Source organism: Acipenser ruthenus, chromosome 5 (assembly GCF_902713425.1).
Source record: "Acipenser ruthenus chromosome 5, fAciRut3.2 maternal haplotype, whole genome shotgun sequence".
NCBI lineage: Eukaryota > Metazoa > Chordata > Actinopteri > Acipenseriformes > Acipenseridae > Acipenser > Acipenser ruthenus.
Genome location: NC_081193.1, coordinates 35,831,210 through 35,856,849, shown reverse-complemented (window position 1 = coordinate 35,856,849; position 25,640 = coordinate 35,831,210). Strand labels below are relative to the sequence as shown.

General features: G+C 43.3%; 1 protein-coding gene across 1 annotated transcript; it reads right to left on the bottom strand.

Annotated features, from left to right (window-relative positions):
- Positions 1-351: 351 nt before the first annotated feature.
- Positions 352-25,640, bottom strand: si:zfos-1056e6.1 (uncharacterized protein LOC107988029 homolog). The gene is made up of 9 exons (XM_034003208.3): positions 25,491-25,640; positions 25,142-25,209; positions 24,144-24,188; positions 22,346-22,410; positions 8,445-8,482; positions 8,070-8,149; positions 6,380-6,442; positions 5,498-5,548; positions 352-3,440 (listed from the first exon to the last, which is right to left on the bottom strand). Exons 1-9 carry the CDS (start codon positions 25,567-25,569, stop codon positions 3,387-3,389), a joined length of 543 nt encoding a protein of 180 aa, XP_033859099.1. The 5' UTR covers positions 25,570-25,640; the 3' UTR covers positions 352-3,386.

The following is a 25,640-nucleotide window of genomic DNA, read 5'->3' as shown; positions in this document are numbered from 1 at the left end:
GAAACATAGCTACTGTTTAACTTGATTTGCTCTTTATTTTTTCTTTCTCACAATCTCTTTACATAATTTAAACCAAAACAGCATATTACCTGTGATGTATAGTGGAATCTAATCAAACTTTGAGAGCACCCCCAGAATGCTAATGTAACCCCACTTCCACACTAACAGTCTGGAAAGTTTGATTGAATATCACAATAAATACAGGTCTTGACTATTTTTGTAATTCAAATTTTCCAGATATATGTATAGATGTATACATATCCATTTTAATATACTGTGACAGGAATGACCAAGGGTCTGACGTCAGGCAGAAGCAGGAAGGGAAAAATAAAACTGACACCGGGGAAGTACTGCAGTTCAAAAGAAAGAATCGGCTGGCTGCCGTTTTTATTAATAACAAAAATAAAATAAATATTTAAACAAAAGAACACGTGCGCTCACAGAGCAAAATAAAAGGGTTAAACAAAAACAAATCACGAACACAAAATCCACAATAAATAATACAGGTCAGGCTGGGCTGTAGCCTTCACTGTTCCTGTAATCGTTTTAAACGCTCTCGTTCCTCTCCTCGCTCTCTACTCTCGCTCCTCTGGACTCCCACCCCGAGTTAGCGAGCTGCAGGCTTTTTATAACAGGTGACCATCTCCCGATTAGCAACAAATTAAATCACCTAATTAATTCGGGAGATGGCCACCTTCTGCACGAGTTTTAATTATTACCCCTGGCAGAGGACGAGCACCGATCTCGCCTCTGCCAGGACACGTTTTAAAAATAAACAAAACAATAACACGGCGCTACGCCGTCAAATACAATAAATCATAATAAACAAAAACAATAATCTGCACAGGGGCGGAGGGGGAGACCCCGATCTAAAAATAAATAAACAATGTACAATATACAGGGCTGCTCGCCCTGTTACATATACATAAATAGATATATAAATAATAATATATGCCTATTTACACATCAATTATCCATGCATATATATTTTCATATATCTTATTATATGGCAGCCTGCATCTGATAATTATGTATTTCACCTTTTATTTAAATAATTTATTGGTTTCCACATTTTAATACAGCATTTAGTTTTCCTCTATCCACTTAAATAAAGTTGTTCAGTTTATAATTATGTGTTATATATATAAACATTACTGCCTGATTTACAATTTCAGCGTTTCTAACAAACAGTACCAGTTTGGACAGATCGGAAATGCTGATCAGACAGTCGTATTTTGCCAAGCAATACCACAGTTCAGAAGGGACAAAAACAGGTGTGAGTAATCATGACGAATTGAGAAGCAGCACATAACTGTAATGATCTGTGTGATAGCAGGCGACCACAAACTGCCTCCATATGCATAACTGAGGTTGTAGCTTTAAGTACATATTTGTTAGATATTTTATTTTTTTCCTCAATTGAGGGTGCTAAATTTGAGCTGCATCTTAAATTCAAGGGTGTCTTAAATTCGAAGGAATACGGTACTGCAAGAGCTGCAAATCAAGGTTTGATGCTTCTCCAAAATATGTAAACCATCCTCCCTTTAGGTTCTGCATTATTAAGGCTATGCAGAGGTATATTTTCTTCTCAAAGGGCTTCGGCTAATTTGAAAAACTGCTTTAACTTTGCACTGCTGCCAATTCAAAAGATGAGTACTGTTCACAGGATCACGTGAACGACGTGATATAATCGTATCATTAAAGAGTAAGTAGCTGGGTTCCGAAAAAATATAGTGGTATATGACCCCACATGTTGCTACAACTGTTTAAATAATGTACCTGTAGTTTTTTTTTTTTTTTTTTTTTTTTGCATTGTTAATATCCTGTCAACGTTTTACACTTATAGCTTTAAAGTCTGTTTCAAAGCTCTTTTCAAAATGACCGCTCTGGTGCACTGATAGTCTAAGGATTATTGCCCACTTTGTCAAACAGATAACACAGCAATAATGATCCATGAAGAAAAGCCAGAGCAGTGGTTTAGAGACCTGTGCTTTAGAGGATAGATCTCAACCCCAGTGCACTACAGCAGCCATATTAAAATAACTTTGAAAAAGACTTTAAAAGTGTAAATGTTAACAATAAAAAGAAAAATTCAAGTTACGATATGTAAACAGTTGTAGCAACACATGGGGACGTGTAATGTTTTATTTTTTGGAACCCCGCTACTTACTCTTTAAAAATAAACTGTGGCATATTACAATGTTATAATGGAACTCGTAAGTCAATAAAGACAGAGGGACAATCCACCGCAATGCCATTATTGCTATTATACTTCAACTTCTTAGTTATTTGACTTATTTACCTTCATTTGTCTGAAATAATCCACTTAAAAAGTTATATTTCTAAGAGCAGGGCTTGAGCATCCCTGTGAAGCATTTTATCAGTAAGCAGTGGTTTTAGTGTCACTGTTCTGTTATTATTTATTTATTAGCAGATGCCCTTATCCAGGGCGACACAGTTGTTACAAAATATCACATTACAATATATCACTACAGATAAGAGCAGTTATAAAATAGAATAAAGTTATTGAGTAGTAACAGAATGGATGCGCTGATTAGAAAACAATGGGAGAGGAGTATCCAGTTGTTGTATATTATGGATATATTGTATACATACAGTAATACATTTACCTTGTTTTTGTTTGGATCAGGTAAAACAAGTACACACTCACCATACTATATACTTTACATGTACAGCAGATATAGGTTGACCCTTATAAAAGTTTACAGTAAAGTTTTATAAATTATAGTGAAAGCATTGTACAACATTAGTAAGCATAGTAAAGACCAGAAAAGTATAGTAAAGTATATTACTAAAAATGGCAAACCAGGATAAACTATGGTAAATGATAAGGGATAAGCATGGTAAAACTGCAAAAATACAGAGGCAAACGTTGATAATGGGATAACCAACCATTTACTTGCAATCTGTTGAGTACAATATTATGCAATTCAATTTTTATACATTACATATTACAACATGAAAACTTGACAACAACTGTCAGTTCCTGTGGTTGCCAAGGGCAACTTGAAACATGTACTGTAAATTAATGTGTCTGTGCAGGTGACCTGAGCACCAAAATATTTAATGGATACTTAAAACACTGCAAGTGGTGCTAAAACGTTGATGCCTTACCAAAGGAAACTGTGAAATGAGTAAATCAAAACACTGCCATCATATGAAAACATAAGTGAGCAAATATGTGAAACTGACAAACCTTTATTTAATGAAATACAAAGCACATTATACATTAATCATTAACAGTTTAACTATGCTTATTATCAAAGAATACACTGGTAGTACATTTCTACATTTGGAACTCTAACAATGTAGCACAACTTGACCACAAACAAATGATCTCTTCTTTGCCATAACAGCATTTGAAATCACCAAAGTGGTGGACGTGTAAACATGCCTCTCCAACAGTGAGAATCAGCCATCTGAAAGACAAGAAGTGCAGTTACTCAGACTAAAGAACTTTTCTTTTTAATTTAAATATAAAACACCTATACCTTTAATAATTAGAAAATGTGTTGGTGTGGCAGAGCGGTTGCAGTACTGACGTCACGGACCAGGAAGAAGCAATACAAAACAAAGGCAAAGGTAGGTAGGGGAAACGAGACGCGTTTGCGCTCAGGTTTTAATAATAAATCAAACAATAAACAAAACACTTTATAACAAACAAAAGGGCTCGATGGCCAAAAATACATAAAGAAACAAATACCGAGTGGTACAGCGGTAGCAGTTGCTTCGGATGTATGATCTCGCTCTAAACCGTCCTCCCGTCTCTAACTCAAAGGAAATCTCCCCCCATTACCCTGGAGCTCGTTCTTTTAAGCTGTGGCTGGAGCCTTAATTAATTATCAATAAAACAATTACCTTATTGAGGCTCCAGCCACATTCACACAGGTTTTTTAAATTAATAAACAAAACGAACAATAAAAAAAACACGGCTTTCCTACCGTCAAATACAAATATAATAATACGAAATATACAAATAATAATACAGGGACGAGGTGTACCCTATCACAGTTGGGCAGCAGTGTGGAGTAGTGGTTAGGGCTTTGGACTCTTGACCGGAGGGTTGTTGGTTCAATCCCAGGTGGGGGACACTGCTGCTGTAGCCTTGCGCAAGGTACTTTACCTAGATTGCTCCAGTAAAAACCCAACTGTATGAATGGGTAATTGTATGTAAAAATAATGTGATATCTTGTAACAATTGTAAGTCGCCCTGGCTAAGGGCGCCTGCTAAGAAATAAATAATAATAATAATATATACAGGGGAAATAACACAGGTCATACAATAAGAGCAAGAAATACAATAATTTTTTTCAAGTGTGACAAAAAACAATTCAATAATACAGCAGATAATAGTGAAAGTTACATCAGGATATGATTAAGTACAAAATACTACAGGTTAAACACTTGGCAGATTACAATATTCTGAAGTACAGGATTAAATGTAGTAAAATAGGGGGCAGATAAGAGCAAAATAAAACATATTTAAATGAAGGGTGATAGTGTCCCAGGATACAATAGAGGAGTTCTACAGGTGCTGTTTGAAGAGGTGAGTCTTAAGGAGGCGCCGGAATGTGGTCAGGGACTGGGCAGTCCTGACATCTGTAGGAAGGTCGTTCCACCACTGCGGAGCAATGGTGGAGAAGGAGCGGGCTCGGGAGGCAGGGGAGCGTAGCGGAGGTAGAGCCAGTCTTCTAGTGCAGGCGGAGCGGAGAGGTCGAGTGGGGGTGTAGGGAGAGATGAGGGTCTGTAGGTAGCTGGGTGCAGTCTGGTCAAGGCATCTGTAGGCTAGTACAAGAGTCTTGAACTGGATGCGAGCGGTGATCGGGAGCCAGTGGAGCGAGCGGAGTAGTGGAGTAGCGTGGGCGAAGCGAGGCAGAGAGAACACCAGGCGGGCAGCAGAGTTCTGGATGAGCTGGAGCGGACGGGTGGCGGACGCAGGGAGGCTCTGTGCTCACATATTAAGTACTTTAAATGCACGTGAAGTGATTGTGCAATCCCTGTGCCTAAATACAATTATACATTTTAAACACTCGTTGCTCATTACCCACATTATATTCCGTGTACCAACTACAATACACCAACATTAACACACACAACATACAACATCAAACACAAAAATACACATAGGGGAGGGGCACATTGCCACGTGCTCCTACAGCATGTCCCCCAATTCCCTATACTAGTGATATTTCTACTAAATTTCCATTGTAGAAAGAATGCCACGAGTGTGTTCGGCTGTTATATCTGCAAAAGGTGGCTACTTTGATGAGTCAAAAATTTAGATTAAATTTTGTTAAACAAAACAATGCCATGATTTCTTTTTTATCTCCAATTGTTTATTTGTTCTATGCTTTAATTTCAGAGTACATTGAGACATTAAACTGCGTAAATTTCAATAAAAACTGGAAAAATGGAGGTGTTCTAAAACTTTTGACCGGTAGTGTATATTGACAGGGAGAGTACAAATCCTACTCACCTGCATTCTCTGATTTAGGAATATCATTTTCTGGCTGAGTAACTCCATTTCCTGTAAAACATCATTAAAAACCTAGTCTTAATCCATTATTCTGTCTTCACCAATGATTTAAAGGATGTTATGACAAGACAATATACAGTTTAAATTTTTTTTTACTTATTCATTTTCAGAAATTGTGATACATGTTTGTGTTACAATCCCTATGTAAAGTTGTATAACTGGCCCTTGAGCACTGCTTGCATCCCAATCAAAGATTCCACAGGAAAGGAACAATTACTGTGTTTAACATGACAAGCACTGTAACTTTGAACGATGACACTTGTGCTTTTTAAATATATGACAAAAGCATTATCTATACAAGAAACTGGCATTCTAGACCTAAAGGCTTAAGCCATTTTAATCAGTGTGGCAGATTAGGGGGAGGATGTGTGCAGGGCAGAGGCCCTGCACACTAAGAAATGTGTGTTTTGTGGCTGCCTATGCACAGCCACAGGTGAATTTCATAGTATAATTGGTGTGGGGGTGATGTAAGTGTTGAACTGTGTAATTGTTGGATTGGAAAAGTGTGAAATGTAGCCAGGTGGTAATGGAATGATGTGGTTGTCAATTACCCCTGGTCACACCGTATAATAAGGACAAATGTTTGGTGTGGGTTGTGCAGGAGAGTAGGAGAGTAGGGAGCAGAGAGCAGAGAGCAGAGAGCAGAGAGCAGAGAGCAGAGCAGTGAAACAGAGTAAGAAAGAAATGTACTGTGATGGCTGTGCTTGGGTGCTGTCTTGTTTTGATTAGTTTGAAGAGTTCTATGTGCAGTCTTTTGTTGATCCCTGCCCCATTTCTCCCCCATGTTTAATTTTTGTTCTTGCAGTGTTTGATTTGACATACCTGATTGATCTTTTCTTGATGTCTTAATTTGATTTCTGGAACAAGCTCCTCCAATCTTTCAATCTAAAAATACATACATTTATAAATACAAATTACAAACAAGCCTAAGTAAACTGAATGCTCTCAAAGACTGATGTTTAGCCATACCATTCTTGTGAGGATTTAAGGAAAGAATTTTCTTTCCAACTTATTTAATACTACATATTTACTTTTATTAACAGGGTGTTGCTATTGAACTAATGCTTTCTTTAAAATTTGCTTGGGTGTGAAGTTGTATAAATAAGACACAATTGGGGCAAATTTGGCCCCCATTTCTTTTTCTTAATGTTGCTACTAGTTTTTACTGCACAAAAAATGGCACGTCTGGCAACTATTTTATATTACATAAAAACTTGGCTTGAGTCAAGAATTGGGTACCTGTTGCTAATAGGAAATTAGTACATATGTCAATTCTATTTTTTTATGTTCTGCTTCTACAACAAGAATGACACGTTTTTGTCCTACTTTGACTGCCAATCTCTCCTTATAAATATATTAAAATGTTGTTTTGCATGTGTTGCTAGTAAGTTTTTAAAGATGTTAATACAAATAATCTGAATTGCGCTGAAACAAACTGGGACAGCTGTGGCAATACCCTAAATGTCCAACACATTTCAGTTCTGTGGAGGTAGTGTAGGAGATGACATTCTGCATAAAGTATTAATTATGTATTTGATTATACATTTCTTTACTTCTATATTATATTCATATTTTGATATAGCTGAAAGCATGTGTAACTAGCTAAGCAGGACTAGCTAAGCAGGACTCTTGTGTCTTGGCGCCTGGGCAGATAGCCAAAGTTAGCAGGTATCTAATCAAGCAGGTATCTAATTCCCCACCTTACCAGATGTGTTGAAGGTGTTTGATAGTAGGGTGGATCCACACTGATTGGAAGAAATTGGGTGGAAATGCTAATAATCATAGTATTCAATGTAATGTTTGAATCGAATCGTCAGTGACTTCCTTGAATTGATTCCACATGACGTCTATGTTGTGATACAAGCGTATACGTTGGTTCATGCTGTGACCTGCGCGTCTTTGCTTGCGTGTATCCAATACGATTATATTAACAGTATTTATTTTATGCATATAAAGTATTTTTGATCAAAAATAATTTGTTGATTCATTCTCCCTATAGTGGTTAATTGTCCTAAAAAAAAGTAATTGTCCTCTCTTCTTTATTCTAACTAGGCTGGAGTGCCTCCAAATAATTCTGCCGTTTGAGACTTTACAGAGTTTCTGTCCCAGATAGTGTTTGAGCACCTCGCCCTGCTGCCGCACACACCAACAAACAAGTGTGCTGCATGTAGAAATCCCAAGATTCAACCTTAACCTAACCCTCTTAATTTACATTGGTTGCTCACCATACTAGAATTTACTTTTGTTGTGTAGCTGTGATCGACGATAACTGCAAGTAAGCTATTGAAAGGTGCATAAATATTATTTTCATAGTAAAAATGACAAAAGGAATTGATGACAAAAAACTATAAAAGGTCAACATAGCTGAAAGCAATTAAATGAAGGGCTGAGCTTCTCTTATACTGTAGAAGAACTGGAAACCAGAAGACAGAAACCAATATTCCCACAGAACTGTTTTAATTTTGAACTACACTGTTAATATTTTGTTCTAGTTTAGTTTTCATGTACTTGCCCTTCTTGTGATGCTCTGCAGTCTGTTTTTCATGCTTTGATTGATTCCCGTCACTGCAATAGTGCGAGGTTTGGGCACAACTGCAAAAAATAAATTATGATTTAAAAATCTTTAAATAATAAATGATGAAAAATATGCTATAAGGAATGTAGTTAATAAACCTGTGTGACAAACCACAACAGATTACACCTTTGAAGAGATTGGAAGACATTTCTTGATACTTTTGAATTAAGATGACTCAAGAGGGTTAGGCACTGCTCATTAGTTCTATTTATATTGCCATAGGTATAATGTAGGCTAGGCTTGTATACTGGAGAATAGTTCTGGCAAAGTCTAAACATGTTAGATTAAAAAAACTTAGCAAAGCATACTCACTGTGCTGAAAGACCTTCACTGCTTCCAACACATAAGGCCTGCAAAATATGAAATTAGTTCTTTAATTAAACAGCTAGTCATATTTCATTGGTTTAAGAAGGAACAGTGTACAGGTGTCCTTGTTTTTACAAGTGGCATTATAAAAACATCATGTACTATTAATAATTAAAATGGGAGAGAAAAACAGAAACGATCACAAATATTCAAAATGTCACATGTCCTGTATAAATATCTATCTTCATCATTAAATGTATATCTTATGTGGACCTTTGGTATTGGACTGTATTACCAGTGACATTACATTTAATTTTACTCAAAGATGTTTGAAAATGTTTTATAGGAAAATTAAATGTGCTGTGACAGTCTGGCTCGCAGTGGTGACGTCATGGACCAGGAAGTAGAAACCAAAACAATGGATGGGCGGTTGAAGCTGAGTGCAACGGCACTCAGCGTATTTATTAATAAACAAAACAAAAGATTTAAACAAAACAACAAAACACAAAACAAAAAGGCACAAGGGCCAAACGAATAAACAAATACTGTTTGGCAGTTATCTTTAACTGTCGTGATTTTTCGCTCGCTCTCTCCGCTCCCCGTACTCTCCTCTGTACACTCCACCCCGAGTGCAGAGAGCTGCAGGTTTATATATTCTGGTCGAGGGATTAACTAGTTGTTAATTATCTTATTACCCCTCGGCCACAGTCTGCACGCGTTTGGTAAGGATGCATGACTGTCAGCTAGTTAAATAATCAGTAGCTGATCAGCCATGCATCCTCACAGGGTTTTTAAATATATAATAAAAGACGCGGCACTTTTACCCGCGCCGCAAACAAAAATACAAATAATAATACATAGGGGCGGGACACTCCGCCACACATGCCCCCCCTTGTGCGCAGCACACATGGCCTTTTTGGCCACCTCCCCCCTTAGTCCCCAAAGTCCCGGTTAGCAGTCCTGGCGCAGGAACAGGGGCAGCAACAGGCCAAAGGTGGCGGCCACGGTGGGATGTCCTCCTCCCACCCAAACAACTGTAGCGTCCCAGTGGACGACGCACAGGCCGGTTCCTCTGGCCAGAAAAAATTTCTTCATGGCTGGCAGCTCCCCTCCGTGGGGCTCCGGCCACCCTTTCTCCTGCAGCGAAATTGCTGCGGGGGGAAGCTGGTCTACTGACCTCCCCCCCCCCCCCCCTTCTTCATGGCTGGCAGCTGCCCTTCACGGGGCTCCAGCCACAGTATTTCCTGCCGCGAAAGTGCGGCTGGGGGAGCTGGTCTCCTGACCTCCCCCCCCCCCTTTTCCATGGCCGGCAGCTCCCCTTCATGGGGTTCCAGCCATAGTATTTCCTGCCGCGAAAGTGCGGCTGGGGGAGCTGGTATTCTGACCCCCCCCCCTTCTTCGTGGCTGGCAGCTGCCCTTCATGTGGCTCCAGCCACAGTACCAGGACTGGTAGCGACCCCAGGCAAAACAGGACCCTCGGGAGGCGAAGGTAGCAGCTGCAGACCTTCGGCAGGCAATGGCAGCAGCAGCGGACCCTCGGGGGGCAACGGCAGCTGCAGCGGACACTCGGGGGGCGACGGCAGCAGCAGCGGACACTCGGGGGGCGACGGCAGCAGCAGCGGACCCTCGGGAGGCGACGGCAGCAGCAGCGGACCCTCGGGAGGCGACGGCAGCAGCAGCAGCGAACCCTCGGGAGGTGAACTCGGGAGGGGAGCTTCTGGCCATGGAGGCGGCAGCGGGATCTCCACTTCTCCCTCGTTCCCTGTAGCTGGTGGCTCTCCAGGCGATGTGGAGCAACAGGCAGCCCCAGGCGATGCGGAGCAACAGGCAGCCCCAGGTGATGCGGAGCAACAGGCAGCCCCAGGCGATGCGGAGCAACAGGCAGCCCTGGGCGATGTGGAGAAACAGGCATCCTTGGGTGAAGCGAGGCAGGCATCCTTGGGCGAAACGAGGCAGGCATCCTTGGGCGAAGCGAGGCAGGCATCCTTGGGCGAAGCCTTGCAGGCATCCCTGGGCGGTGCGAGGCAGGCATCCCTGGGCAGTGCGAGGCAGGGCAGGAGCAGTCCTTCCCATGACAGTGGATGTGGAACCAGCAGGTATTCACCCTCTGCTGGTGGAGGTGGGAGCGGCAAGCAGTCCTTCCACGGCTTTTGAGGCAGAACCAGCAGGCATTCACCCTCTGCTGGTGGAGGTGGCAGCGGCAGAGGCAGCTCTTGCTGCTCTGCTCCTGGCGATGGTGGAGACAGAAGCAGCTCCTGCTGTTCTGCTCCTGGTGGTGGTGGAGACAGAGGCAGCTCCTGCTGCTCTGCTCCTGGTGGTGGTGGAGACAGAGGCAGCTCCTGCTGCTCTGCTTCTGGTGGTGGTGGAGACAGAGGCAGCTCCTGCTGCTCTGCTCCTGGTGGTGGTGGAGACAGAGGCAGCTCCTGCTGCTCTGATCCTAGTGCTGGAGACGGCAGCAATGGCTCCTCTCCCTCTGGCGTTGGAGACAGCAGCGATGGCTCCTCTCCCTCTGGCGCTGGAGATGGCAGCGATGGCTCCTCTCCCTCTGGCGCTGGAAACAGCAGCGGGGCCCCTCCCATATCTGCAGCCAGGTAGTTGAGCACCATGGCTGCAATGTCTGGGAGGGATGCTGGGTGGTGTGTCTGTTCCCAGGCCTCCCAGCTCTCCCCATCTCTCGCCCACAGGAGGTTAATCACAGCAGGGAGGGCCACCATTATATCCCTCTCAGGCTCCGCCAGCCAGTCCCAGATCCCCTCAGAGGAGACAGGATTCTTCCGCCTCGGAGGATGTGGGTCCTCTCTCACCCTTGCTGGATGCTCAGGCTCCTTCCTCTTCTGCCATGGAGGGGGTTGGTCCGGTGCCACGTGCCCGACCTCACCAACCGCGAAGCACCACTCCTTACCCTTCAGGCAGGTGAGGCAGACGTCCAGCGTGGTAAGGTAAGGCTGCTGTTGCTGCGCCTCCTTCTGCTGTTGCTGCTGCTGCTGCTGCTTTCTCCTCCGGCTACTTTTCCCCATTTTTTTTATTTTATTTTTTTTTTTTTCAAAAAAAACCAACACAAAAAATACTTTTTGAAAAAACAAAAAAAAAAGTCCTTATCCTTCCTGGTCCGACTGTTGGAGGCGTTTGTTTTGTTGTTTGTTTTGTCCCAGGACACCATATGTGATAGTCTGACTCGCAGTGGTGACGTCATGGACCAGGAAGTAGAAACCAAAACAATGGATGGGCGGTTGAAGCTGAGTGCAACGGCACTCAGCGTATTTATTAATAAACAAAACAAAGGATATAAACAAAACAACAAAACACAAAACAAAAAGGCACAAGGGCCAAACGAATAAACAAATACTGTTTAGCAGTTATCTTTAACTGTCGTGATTTTTCGCTCGCTCTTTCCGCTCCCCGTACCCTCCTCTGTACACTCCACCCCGAGTGCAGAGAGCTGCAGGTTTATATATTCTGGCCGAGGGATTAACTAGTTGTTAATTATCTTATTACCCCTCAGCCAGAGTCCGCACGCGTTTGGTAAGGATGCATGACAGTCAGCTAGTTAAATAATCAGTAGCTGATCAGCCATGTATCCTCACGGGGTTTTTAAATATATAATAAAAGATGTGGCGCTTTTACCCGCGCCGCAAACAAAAATACAAATAATAATACATAGGGGCGGGACATTCCGCCACAGTGCTCAAGAAAAGTAGAATATCATTTTTTCTTCTTCTTCTTCTTTTTCTTTTTCTTTTTCTTCTTCTTCTTCTTCTTCATAATAATAATAATAATAATAATAATAATAAATTTGTTTATTTGACTATTTTGAAATAGACCTTGAACTTATAATCATTTTATAGTATAAACTTGAAATGTAATGTGCTATATATACATTATATATATATATATATATATATATATATATATATATATAATGTATATAGACGTGCTCAAATTTGTTGGTACCCCTCCACAAAAAACAAAGAATGCACAATTTTCTCTGAAATAACTTGAAACTGACAAAAGTAATTGGCATCCACCATTGTTTATTCCATATTTAATAGAAATCAGACTTTGCTTTTGATTTTTTATTCAACATAATATTGTAAATAATAAAATAAATGAAAATGGCATTGTGACAGGAATGGACGAGGGTCTGACGTCACGGCAGAAGAAGGGACCACAACAACAAAAAGGTATTGTGCAGTGGCGCGGGCGCCGTTTTATTTAATGAATCCAAAAATAAAATAAATATTTAAACAAAAGAACACTCGCTCACAGAGCAAAATAAGTAATTAAACAAAAAGAAATCACTAACACAAAAACACAGGTCAGGCTGGGCAGATCGCCGTCACTGTTCCTGTTTACTGTTAGTTTCGTTTTAATCCTCTCGCTCTCCGTCTCTCTACTCCAAACACCCACCCCGAACTAGAGAGCTGCAGGCTTTTATTAAGGTGAACCATCTCCCAATTAGCAACAAAATTAATCCCGTAATTAATTCGGGAGATGGTTCACCTTCTGCACGAGTTTATTAATTATTACTCCTGGCAGAGGACGAGCACCGATCTCGCCTCTGCCAGGACACGTTTTAAAAATAAACGAAACAATAACAAACATACGGCGCTCGCCGACATAAATACAATAAATCATAATAAACAAAAACAATACTTTGCACAGGGGCGGAGGATGAACCCTCGTTCTAAAAATAACACAAAACAATGTACAGGGCTGCTCGCCCTGTTACAGGCATGGACAAAAATTATGGGACCGCAAACCTAATATTTTGTTGCACAACCTTTAGAGGCAATCACTGCAATCAAACGTTTTCTGTAGCTCTCAATGAGACTTCTGCACCTGTTAACAGGTAGTCTGGCCCACTCTTCCTGAGCAAACTGCTCCAGCTGTCTCAGGTTTGATGGGTGCCTTCTCCAGACTGCAAGTTTCAGTTCTTTCCATAGATGTTCGATAGGATTCAGATCAGGACTCATAGAAGGCCACTTCAGAATAGTCCAATGTTTTGTTCTTATCAATTCTTGGGTGCTTTTAGCTGTGTGTTTTGGGTCATTATCCTGTTGGAGGACCCATGACCTGCGACTGAGACAGAGCTTTCTGACACTGGGCAGTACGTTTCGCTCCAGAATGCCTTGATAGTCTTGAGATTTCATTGTGCGCTGCACAGATTCAAGGCACCCTGTGCCAGGCGCAGCAAAGCAGCCCTAAAACATAACCGAGCCTCCTCCATGTTTCACTGTAGGTATGGTGTTCTTTTTTTTGAAAGCTTCATTTTTTCGTCTGTGAACATAGAGCTGATGTGACTTGCCAAAAAGCTCCAGTTTTGACTCATCTGTCCAAAGGACATTCTCCCAGAAGGATTGTGGCTTGTCAATATGCATTTTAGCAAATTCCAGTCTGGCTTTTTTATGTTTTTCTGTCAAAAGTGGAGTCCTCCTGGGTCTTCTTCCATGGAGCCCACTTTCACTCAAAAAGCGACGGATGGTGCGATCAGAAACTGACGTACCTTCACCTTGGAGTTCAGCTTCTATCTCTTTGGCAGTTATCCTTGGTTATTTTTCTGCCATTAGCACTATCCTTCTGTTCAATCTGGGGTCAATTTTCCTCTTGCGGCCGCGCCCAGGGAGGTTGGCTACAGTTCCATGGACCTTAAACTTATTAATAATATTTTCAACTGTTGTCACAGGAACATCAAGCTGCTTGGAGATGGTCTTGTAGCCTTTACCTTTACCATGCTTGTCTATTATTTTCTTTCTGATCTCCTCAGACAACTCTCTCCTTTGCTTTCTCTGGTCCATGTTCAGTGTGGTGCACACAATGATACCAAACAGCACAGTGACTACTTTTCTCCATTTAAATAGGCTGAATGACTGATTACAAGATTGGAGACGTGTGTGATACTAATTAAAGAAACTAATTAGTTTGAAATATCACTATAATCCAATTATTTATTATCTTTTCTAAGGGATACCAACAAATGTGTCCAGGCCATTTTAGAATATCTTTGTAGAATAAGCAATAATTCATCTCTTTTGACAGCTTCTTTGCTTTATTCTATGACATACCAAAGGCATGCAAGTATACATGATAAAATAGCTTTTAATTTCATCACTTTTCAGGAGGAATGAAGCATTATTTCAATGAGCTGTAAGGGTACCAACAAATTTGAGCATGTCTGTGTATATATATATATATATATATATATATATATATATATATATATATATATATATATATAGTAAAAGAGTGGTAGTGTGGTGTTGCTGGACACCGGCATTTTTCTTCACAGACTGGAGTGAACACTTCACTGATTCAGGTGAATAATTTTATTTACAATATTTACAAGACACACTTGTTCAATTGCGTTTATTTGCCCTGTACGGGCCTGTGGAAGGGTGGTGGGCAATTCACTGACACAAGGAGACAGTACTTTATTTGTAACGCCGCTCAGGCGTACTGATTTATTTGTCGCAGTAGATGGCGCTGTTGTCCGTGTTCTGGATACTGACAACAGTAACCAGAATCACGGCGTTTACCAATACAGGTATATGCACAACAAGTGCTCGCAAATAATAATGAAAAACCAAAGGCGAAAGAAAAAGGGAAAATAAAACACAGTAATAAAACTACAAACAAAAAGTTCTGCTTACGCAGTGCCCCCACTGCCGCTAAGCCGGTCAGAACGGGCCTCCGTCCTACGCTCAATTACCCTCTATACACTGGGATGGCCGGTGTTCCCCGTACAACTAAGCACGTCCCCTCGGGTACGTGGTGATTTCTGTTATTTCTTTTCTCGTTAAATTATTTTAAGGCCGGCTGTTTTTCTCAGCCAGTTTTGCCTCGTTTTATTTTAAAACTGACGTCTTTCGTCAGTGTCACTGGGTATTCCCCAAACACGGCCACCCGAGCGTCCAACCAAACCAGATCTTATGGGCCGAGCAGTCTCCCAAGGCCCACCCCTCAGCCACTCAGAGAGAGGGAAAGCACACACACCCTCTTCCCCATCTCTCCGTGTCATCGCCATGACCGACAGGCGGATCCCACGAGACTGCTGACCTCTACCTGCAGTAATACGGATGTGCCAGACAGTCAGTCCAGATCTCCCCTGCTACACATCCTCCCCCTCAGAATGGCACCACCGGTCCATTCGAAAATCCTACAACCCCATGCCTTCCCGAGAGAAAAAATCTGCGTTTTGATGCAGTTTCCCTGCTCGGTGGATTACCCTGAAGGCATAGGGCTGCAGGGCCAAGTACCACCGCGTGATTCTGGCATTGTTACCCTTCATTCGGTGAAGCCATGCTAAGGGGGCATGATCTGTAATCAGGGTGAAGTGTCGCCCCAGGAGGTAGTACCGGAGTGACTCGACTGCCCATTTTACTGCGAGACACTCCTTCTCGATGGTACTATAGTTCTTTTCACGGGGAAGGAGCTTCCTGCTGATGTACAGGACCGGGTGCTCGCTTCCCCGCACCTCCTGAGACAACACTGCCCCGAGACCTGTCTCTGACGCATCCATCTGCAGGGTGAACCTCCTACTAAAATCAGGACTGCATAGCACTGGCTTGCTACACAGCCTTCGCTTCAAAGCGAGAAAGGCTCTCTGGCACGGCTCCGTCCACTGAACCGTATTTGGGGCAGCCTTCCGGGTGAGGTCTGTCAAGGGAGCAGCGAGCGTAGCGAAGCCCGGGATGAACTTCCTGTAAGAGCCCGCTAGTCCCAAGAAAGAGCGCACCTGGGTTTTTGTCGTAGGGACCGGCCAGTCAGCCAAGGCTTTCACCTTAGCAATCAGCGGTCTGATCTGGCCGCTCCCTACTCGATACCCCAAATACTCCGACTCACTCTTCCCAATGGCACATTTCTTTGGGTTAGCAGTGAGCCCAGCCTCCCGCAAGGATTGCAGCACCGCCGCTACCTTACGCAGATGACTCGGCCAGTCCTCACTGTGGATAACCACGTCATCTATGTAAGCAGCGGCGTACTGCTGATGGGGCCGCAAAATGCGATCCATCATCCGCTGGAAAGTGGCTGGTGCTCCGTGCAACCCAAAGGGCATGGTCCTAAATTGGTACAACCCGAAGGGAGTCGAAAACGCCGTCCTCTCTCTGGATTCCGGGGTCAGGGGTATCTGCCAGTACCCCTTCGTTAAATCCAGTGTCGTCATAAAATGAGCCGTGCCCAGACGCTCCAGCAATTCATCTACCCGGGGCATGGGATAAGCGTCAAACTTCGATTTTTCATTAACCCGCCTGAAGTCAATGCAAAATCGAGTTGACCCGTCCGGCTTATCCACTAAAACAATTGGACTGTTCCAGTCACTTTGGGACTCCTCTATTACACCCAGTCTGAGCATCTCGTCAATCTCCGTCTTTACTACCTGCCTTTTGCGCTCAGGTATGCGGTACGGCCTCTGGCGAACTAGCGCCCCCGGCTCAGTCTCAATGTGATGATGGGCTACTCGAGTCTGCCCCGGGACGGGAGAAAACACATCAGGAAATTCCGCCACCAGCGCCCGCGCCTGACATTTCTGTGTTGGTGTCAGATTATCTGCAATCTGTACCGACCCTTGTTTCGCCAACACAGAAAGATCAGGTCCCAGGTCGGTGACGTCATCTGCTGGCGCCGCTAACAAAGCCTCCTGCTGTAACCAAGGCTTCAGCAGGTTTACATGGTAAATGTGCTTTTCTCTCCGTCGCTCCGGCTGGCAGATCTCATAATCCACCGTCCCAACCCGGCGTGTAACCTCAAACGGTCCTTGCCACTTCGCCAGAAGTTTGGACTCAGAGCTGGGTAACAATAGAAGCACCTTATCCCCCGGCTGAAACGTGCGCAACCGGGCCCCCCTGTTATATTGGGTCTCCTGTCTGTGCTGAGCCTGCTGCAAATTGTCATGCGCCCATTTTCCCACAGACTCAAGACGTTTGCGCAGGTCCAACACATACCGGACAGTATTGGTCGAATTGTCCTGCTGTTCCTCCCACATCTTTCTGACCAGATCGAGCACACCCCGGGGTCTCCGACCATACAGCAACTCGAATGGCGAAAAACCCGTGGAAGCCTGGGGTACCTCTCTGATAGCAAAGAGAAGGGGAGGAATCAGCTGGTCCAAGTAACGCACGTCACTACTAATAAATCTGCGCAACATGTTTTTGAGGGTCTTATTAAAGCGCTCCACAAGACCATCAGTCTGGGGGTGAAAAACCGAGGTCCTAATGGTCTTAATCCCCAAAAGTTTACATGTTCCGCGGACTAGCCGGGACATAAAGTTGGTGCCTTGGTCGGTCAGTATTTCCTTGGGGATCCCCACCCGGGAGAAAACCTTCACGAGCTCGTTGGCAACAGATTTAGCAGACGCAGATCGGAGGGGAATGGCCTCTGGATAACGCGTAGCATAATCCAAAATGACCAATAGGTGTGTGTATCCCGCCGCACTCCTTTCTAACGGTCCCACTATATCTACTCCAATACGCTCAAACGGAGCTTCCACTAGGGGCAATGGCACCAGTGGAGCTCGTGGGACGGCTCTAGGGCTAGCTTTCTGACACTCCCCACAGCGTTCGCAAAAACGTCTGACGTCACCATCCAGCCCCAGCCAATAGAACCGTGTCACAAGCCTCGCTTTAGTCTTGTCCCTTCCCAAATGACCAGACAGGGGAATAGCGTGAGCAAGCTGCAACAAATCATCCTTAAAGGGCTGAGGAATGAGCAACTGTTGACGCATTTCCCCCGTCTGGGGTAATTTTTCAACACGGTACAACAGGTCTCGATCAATTTCAAAGTGAGGGTACGTGGCGGCGCGTCTGGGCTCGACCACACGACCATTAACCACCGCTGCTTGGTCAAAGAGCCTGCCCAGCACGTCGTCACGCCCTTGCTCGAGTCGGAAGTCACGGGAACGAGCTAGAAAATCAGCTCCCATGGCTTCCAGCTCGGGATCAGGTCGGTCCTGAGCGGAGGCAGCAGAGCCAGCCCCCTGCGCTGACTCCGCAGCCTCCCCGCCAGTCTCTTCACCAATCGCCCCCACCTGAAACTTCTCGGACTCCCTCCATTGCCAGCCCTCATTCTTAGCGGCCCAGCGTTCCCGTTTAGTTTTGTGGGGCGTAAATCTGTGGCAATAGCAATCCGGGTCACGAAAGGGAAAGATCTCGCCAATTACTTCCTCTTTCTTAGCCAATAAGGAGGACGGGGCCGTCACAGCAGCCAACCAATTTTTAAACTGCTCGCAGTCCCGTCCCAGAACTACCGGTACCGGCAATCGAGGACACAAACCCAATTGCACTCGCGTCACCTGCTGGCCAATTTTCAGATTTACGTACATTTTGGGATAAGTGCGCACATCCCCATGAATACATTTTATATGCACCTGTCCCGTTATTTGCTTATGCCCCGGTGAGATTAAGCTCTCTTGTATCAGGGACTGACTACACCCTGAATCTAAGAGAGCCTGGGTTTGTGTATCATCCACTGACACAGGAATCACAAAACCCGTCTGCTGGAGTGACTGATGTAATGGAACAGTCTTACCTGGTCGAATGACGTCACATCCCATAGCGGGGCAATCCCGGTCGATGTGGCTCACCTCCCAGCTTGTTCCACACATCAGTGAACTGGTTTCTCGCCAGGAAGCTTCAGCAGGAGGTGGAAACACAGGACCCATCAAAGGGGATCGACGGTAGGGTGGCCGCGCGAGACCCCAGTCCAACACCGCAGCAGCCCGTGGGTGACCCCACTCTGCCCCAGTTCTTGGGCCGGGAGCTCCCACCACCACACCCCGTCCAAAGACTTTGCTACCCCTTCCCCCCAGTCCCTTCGCCCTCCATGGGGCAAGTAGAGGGGGTGATGCTGGTGCAGCACGGTTTCCAGACGGCTTAGCGGGCGTTAGTTCCGCTGCCTGGTATTGCTCTGCCAGTTGGATCGCCAACTCTAGGGTGGCGGGTGCCTGCCGTTGCACCCACACCCGCGGTTCCGGAGGCAAGCACTGCAGGAACCGCTCGACCACCACTACCTCCACCAGCCTGGCAGTGGTGGTGGCTCCCGGGTTCAGCCATCCCCGTGCGTAATCCTTCAAACGATGCGCGATGACCCTGGGGTGTTCCTCTGCCGAGAAGTTCTCCTCCCTGAACTTGCGGCGGTAGCCCTCCGGAGTCGAACCCACGCGGTTGAGGATGGCAGCTTTCAGCGTGGGGTACTCCATCATTGCTGCCGGATCCAGGGTCCTCGCCGCCGCCTGCGCCTCCCCTGTCAGCTGGGGCAGGAGATAGCTAGCCCACTGCTCGCGGGCCCACCCGGCAGAGATCGCCATCGCCTCAAATACCTCCAGGTATGCTTCTGGCCGGTCCTCTGCCGTCATTTTCGTGGGCTGCTGTAGCCATGGGTCTGGCCCCGCAGCTCTTGCACTCCCCTGCACCACCGCAGTAAGGGTTTCCCGCAGGAGATCCATTAAGGTGGTGAACTGCTGGGGATCCATTCTGCTCCCTGGTTTTGCACTGCTTTATGTGGGCAGTGCCAGTGAATCCCACTTCTGACACCACGTGTGGAAGGGTGGTGGGCAATTCACTGACACAAGGAGACAGTACTTTATTTGTAACGCCGCTCAGGCGTACTGATTTATTTGTCGCAGTAGATGGCGCTGTTGTCCGTGTTCTGGATACTGACAACAGTAACCAGAATCACAGCGTTTACCAATACAGGTATATGCACAACAAGTGCTCGCAAATAATAATGAAAAACCAAAGGCGAAAGAAAAAGGGAAAATAGAACACAGTAATAAAACTACAAACAAAAAGTTCTGCTTACGCAGTGCCCCCACTGCCGCTAAGCCGGTCAGAACGGGCCTCCGTCCTACGCTCAATTACCCTCTATACGCTGGGATGGCCGGAGTTCCCCGTACAACTAAGCACGTCCCCTCGGGTACATGGTGATTTCTGTTATTTCTTTTCTCGTTAAATTATTTTAAGGCCGGCTGTTTTTCTCAGCCAGTTTTGCCTCGTTTTATTTTAAAACTGACGTCTTTCGTCAGTGTCACTGGGTATTCCCCAAACACGGCCACCCGAGCGTCCAACCAAACCAGATCTTATGGGCCGAGCAGTCTCCCAAGGCCCGCCCCTCAGCCACTCAGAGAGAGGGAAAGCACACACACCCTCTTCCCCATCTCTCCGTGTCATCGCCATGACCGACAGGCGGATCCCACGAGACTGCTGACCTCTACCTGCAGTAATACAGATGTGCCAGACAGTCAGTCCAGATCTCCCCTGCTACAGGGCCACTAACTATCTCACTTCTTCTCCCCTCTCTATGCTACGGTGAGGCGACCAAGTGGTGACAAGCTTAGCCTGTAAATGTCCCACAAGACAGGTGAGTTGGGTTTGGGCTCCCTCTGGAGGAGCACACCAGGAACTCAGGTAAGTAACAGCTGGGGCTCCCTCTGGTGGAGTGAGCCAGGAACACAGGAGAGTTGTGGATGGGCTCCTCTGGTGGAGTGAGCCAGGAACACAGGTAAGTACAGGTTGGGCTCCCTCTGGTGGAGTGAGCCAGGAACACAGGTAAGTACAGGTTGGGCTCCCTCTGGTGGAGTGAGCCAGGAACACAGGTAAGTACAGGTTGGGCACTCTCTGGTGGAGTGAGCCAGGAACACAGGTAAGTACAGGTTGGGCTCCCTCTGGTGGAGTGAGCCAGGAACACAGGTAAGTACAGGTTGGGCTCCCTCTGGTGGAGTGAGCCAGGAACACAGGTAAGTACAGGTTGGGCTCCCTCCAAAGATTATCTCCTGGAACATAGAAAAGAACAGCACATCCTCTGCAAGAGGCTGCCTGGAAGACAGCAAGGGGAAGTCCACAATATGCAATAGTGTTACACTACAGCCAGGTTTCCAAACACCTACAAGTGAAGCTGAGTTCCTATTTAACAGCCACAAGGTGTTGCTCTGTTTTCCTGTCGTGACTATATGGAAGGCCAGAAGGAAACAGCAATAATAAAAAGTACTCCAACACCACGATCTTGTGTTTGACAGTTTCCTTCAAACGCGCACCCCTCCTTCTTCGAAATGTATCGCTACTCCAGCAGCCTGTAATCCAACCTGGATAAGCCAGTCCTGGTCTTGTAAATTATTTCTTGGTGTGTAATCGCTGCTCCTGCAGCTGTAAACCACGCAGTATTTTTGACCAGTCCCGCTCATATAAACAACACACTCGGTCAAAGTATTGCTGCTCCTGCAGCTGGAAACCAAACAGTGTTGACACCGTGTTTGCACCACCTGAATAACTGGTCTCCTGGTAGATGTGGCGTAGACAACGGGATACCGTATTATATTTTAATCCAAAACTACAAAACAAAACCCAAACAGTTCAAAACAAAAATCTGCCTCACCAAGAGGAAAAACGCTCTATACTAGACTTTTATAAATTTGCTATGATTCAAACGAAACGCACTTACTACATCTTCCCCAACACAGGAATACTTCTCCAAGGCTTGCACAGGCAGGACAACCGGGCGGAGTTCCCCACAATCACTCAAGCCCCGATTGTTCTACCCAGCTTCCTTTTAAACTATCTGACCCCGCCTTTCTAATCAATACTGGGGATTATGGGTTGTGTAGTTTTCCCCAGTGACACAGTTTCTTAAAGGCGCCACTGCTCCTTCTTCACAATATATATATATATATATATATATATATATATATATATATATATATATATATATATATATATGTAGAGAGAGAGAGAGAGAGAGAGATAGATAGATAGATAGATGAATAAACATCCTGTGTATAAAATTTAAACAAAGACATATAACACACATTCCCAAATCATAAATTAATCATTTTAACATTTTTACACAGGGAAACAATATAAAACAATGTAATCCACTTTAAAATCTTTATCAGGTTAATCCTGTACATAAATTGTACTTACATGTGTTTGTTGTTGACTGGTAAACTGCTGTTAACAGGAATCATTGAACCATGGCTGTTTCTCATCTGAAATTGTTTTTATGAATGTTTGTTTTTTTATTTGTTATGTTTATTATGCTTTACATGAATACATTTACAAAATTAAAAATGAAATGCCTCACCTTTCTTCCTGTAAATGTAAGACTTTCTACAACCATTTTGTTACCTCAACAAGCATGTTACAATGGGCATCTAAATGTAACCTGACTTACATCCACTAATCGGGAAGCTCAAATGCAGGGCTCAAGCACATGACAGATGACCACTAATCTTAGAAGGAAAGGTAAGAGTTTGTTTAACATTACAAGAAAGGCACTGTTTACAGGTTTACTAGGACAAGGCACAGTTTCAAAAAAAATCACAAAGGCTACCATATACAACATAGCAAATAAGCCTGCAGATGAAAATCCTGGAGCAGAAGTGGCACATAGTTTTAAAATGAAAATCCAGGACCTTAAAAAACAAAAGTACACAACACATAATAGCTATAACTATATCAAACATTGAGCGTATTTGGAGATAACCATCTATCTCGCATGTATAAAAGCCTTGCCCCAGATTTTATCCTACTGGAAGAATGTTACTGCCTAAAAAATATCATAAAAACATGTGATACATTTCTGCAGAAGAAAAATTGCTACTGCATGACCATCATGTTGGCCCCAAGCACATTTTGTTGTGCAGGAAACATTTAGATATGAACAGGTGTTTTGCCTTTAAGAAAAAAACATACTGTTATTATTATCAGGGCAGCAGTGTGGAGTAGTGGTTAGGGCTCTGGACTCTTGACCAGAGGGTTGTGGGTTCAATCCCCAGTGGGGGACACTGCTGTTGTACCCTTGAGCAAGGTACTTTACCTAGATTGCTCCAGTAAAAACCCAATTGTATAAATGGGTAGTTGTATGTAAAAAAAATAAAATAATGTGATATATGTATAATGTGAAATAATGTATAATGTGATATCTTGTAACAATTGTAAGTCGCCCTGGATAAGGGCGTCTGCTAAGAAATAAATAATAATAATAATATTCTTATAGTGCAATAAATCAAGACCTGGTCTTAACGAGGAGTGACTCACCAGGTGGAATTTAATTAACTTTATGTGTTTACTTACGGGGCTACATTTGCCAATTAATTATGAGTCATTGTAAAACAATATTTATAATGTATATGATATTAAAAAAATCCAGAATACTGTATATTAGCTTGAATCAAAATTAAATATGTTTTTATTCAAGCAGATATCATTTGAATCTACTTATCGTTATCTATGCCTGTAGAATTCCAGTTGCTGACTCATTTTAAATAGTGCCTGATTCTACAGAAATCACATGAAACTGCCTTTCAGGTCATCCCGTCATGTGATTTATTTGAAAGTAGTCAAAAGGACCCTGTGAATAGGATTATACTGACACATATACATGCCGGTCGCTTCTGATACAGAGAAATAACATTAAAATCCAATAGTGTATCATCATAACTCAGAATGATTGTAAACATCATAAAACTGGAAATGGAAAGGTGAGAAATAACTGCCAACATGAAATCAAGCAAGTACGAAAGATGAGGTTACTTTGAAAAACATTCTGAGTGCTAAGAAAAAAAACAACCACATCACTTGCAGTACATCCATGATAAAAACAAACAAACAAACAAACAAACAAACAAACAAACAAAGGGTTTATGACAAACATATGCAAATAATTTATCAGGGGTCATTATTTATCATATTCAACTTTTATCATCTGTAGCTTCATTACCTTCAGTACAGTAGCATTGCTCAATCCAAAAGAATGGAAAAGAATCTGAAAAATGAGAAAAAAGATATTATTAAAAAAGAATTATTGACCTAATACCAGACCTAAATAATGTAATAAAGGGAATCAAATTTTTAAAAAAAATCTAAGCTCTTATTTGAAATCATTTTCATCCATTTATCATACTTCCTACATATTCTTACTGGACTTTACTCATATAAGCAAATATTTACTATAAGTTTTAACTGCTCTTAGTCAAACTCGCTCTTACATATAATTTACTGTATTCTTTATTTTGATCTTATTGTACTTTCATAACTGCTCTTATCTGTATTATGATATTCTGAAATGTGATATTTTATAATGCAACTTTGTAACAATTGTAAGTCACCCTGGATACTGCAAATAAATAAATAAATAAATAAATAATATATTGCAATACTGATCATGGTTGTAAGGTTTGTCACTAGGGGATTAATATCGTCTGTGAAATAACATTACATTTTGCATAAAATAATTACATGTTAATTTCTGAGACATAACGAAAACAAATATTATATAGAAATTTTTAGAAACCTTGATTATTGGGATAATTGACCATGTCTGAGTCATTGACTAATTACCAAAAGTAAAGGTCCCGTCACATATAATCAAAACCATGCCAACCAAACTTAAATAATCAGATGAAATGTCTTGACGTTCTGTAATTGTGTTTAGTCTGTTTTTATTACTGTATCTAAAAGACCTTTATGTTATGTTGCTATCTAATCCAGGCTCTATTGTTGAAGCAGCCGCGATGGGTACTGTATGAAAAAGCAATGGCAAATTCAAAAGCTTGGCACATAATGCATTAAACATATAGATGTGTGTGTGTGTGTGTGTGTGTGTGTGTGTGTGTGTGTGTGTGTGTGTGTGTGTGTGTGTGTGTGTGTGTGTGTGTGTGTGTGTGTGTGTGTGTGTGTGTGTGTCACTGGCTTGTTATTCATTTGTTGTAGTCTTACCTGCTTAGCAGTAGATGAGTCTGCTCCTCTGGGTATGAGAATTTCTCTTAATACCGTAATTCTGTCATCTGAAAATAAATATATATATATATAATTCCTTTGTAAGATACACATGCAATACAATGTTGATGTTCGTTTGCATTTTCTTTTTATAAACAAGATACTCAATTTCTAATGTTGAAACCCATTTAAATGTGGTAGCTGTATTTTTTCATTCTATTTTTTCCTGGTTGGTTCGCAGCATCGTTGTTATTGCAAGTCGTGTAACAACTTTTGCAAATGACATCTGAAAAGAGTATCGCTGGAATATCTCGTACATAACACGGTAAATATTTGCAATAAACCCTACCATTAAGGTCAGTTCTTTTCAGTGCAATCCAAACTTTTGAATAACCTGTTTTTCTGGCAACTGCAGTTTGCACATCCATAATTTGTTTGGCAATAATTAACCTGACGACCTAACGCTAGCTGCTGTCTTTTCTTAGAAACCATGTCAAAA

Excerpts from the sequence above, each read along its gene's own strand:
- si:zfos-1056e6.1 (XM_034003208.3), bottom strand. The coding sequence starts at position 25,569 with ATGGATGTGCAAACTGCAGTTGCCAGAAAAACAGGTTATTCAAAAGTT. Across the intron at positions 25,210-25,490 it reads GAAAAGAACTGACCTTAATG|ATGACAGAATTACGGTATTA; the intron begins GTAGGGTTTATT and ends ATTTATTTTCAG. Across the intron at positions 24,189-25,141 it reads ACTCATCTACTGCTAAGCAG|ATTCTTTTCCATTCTTTTGG; the intron begins GTAAGACTACAA and ends CTCATTTTTCAG.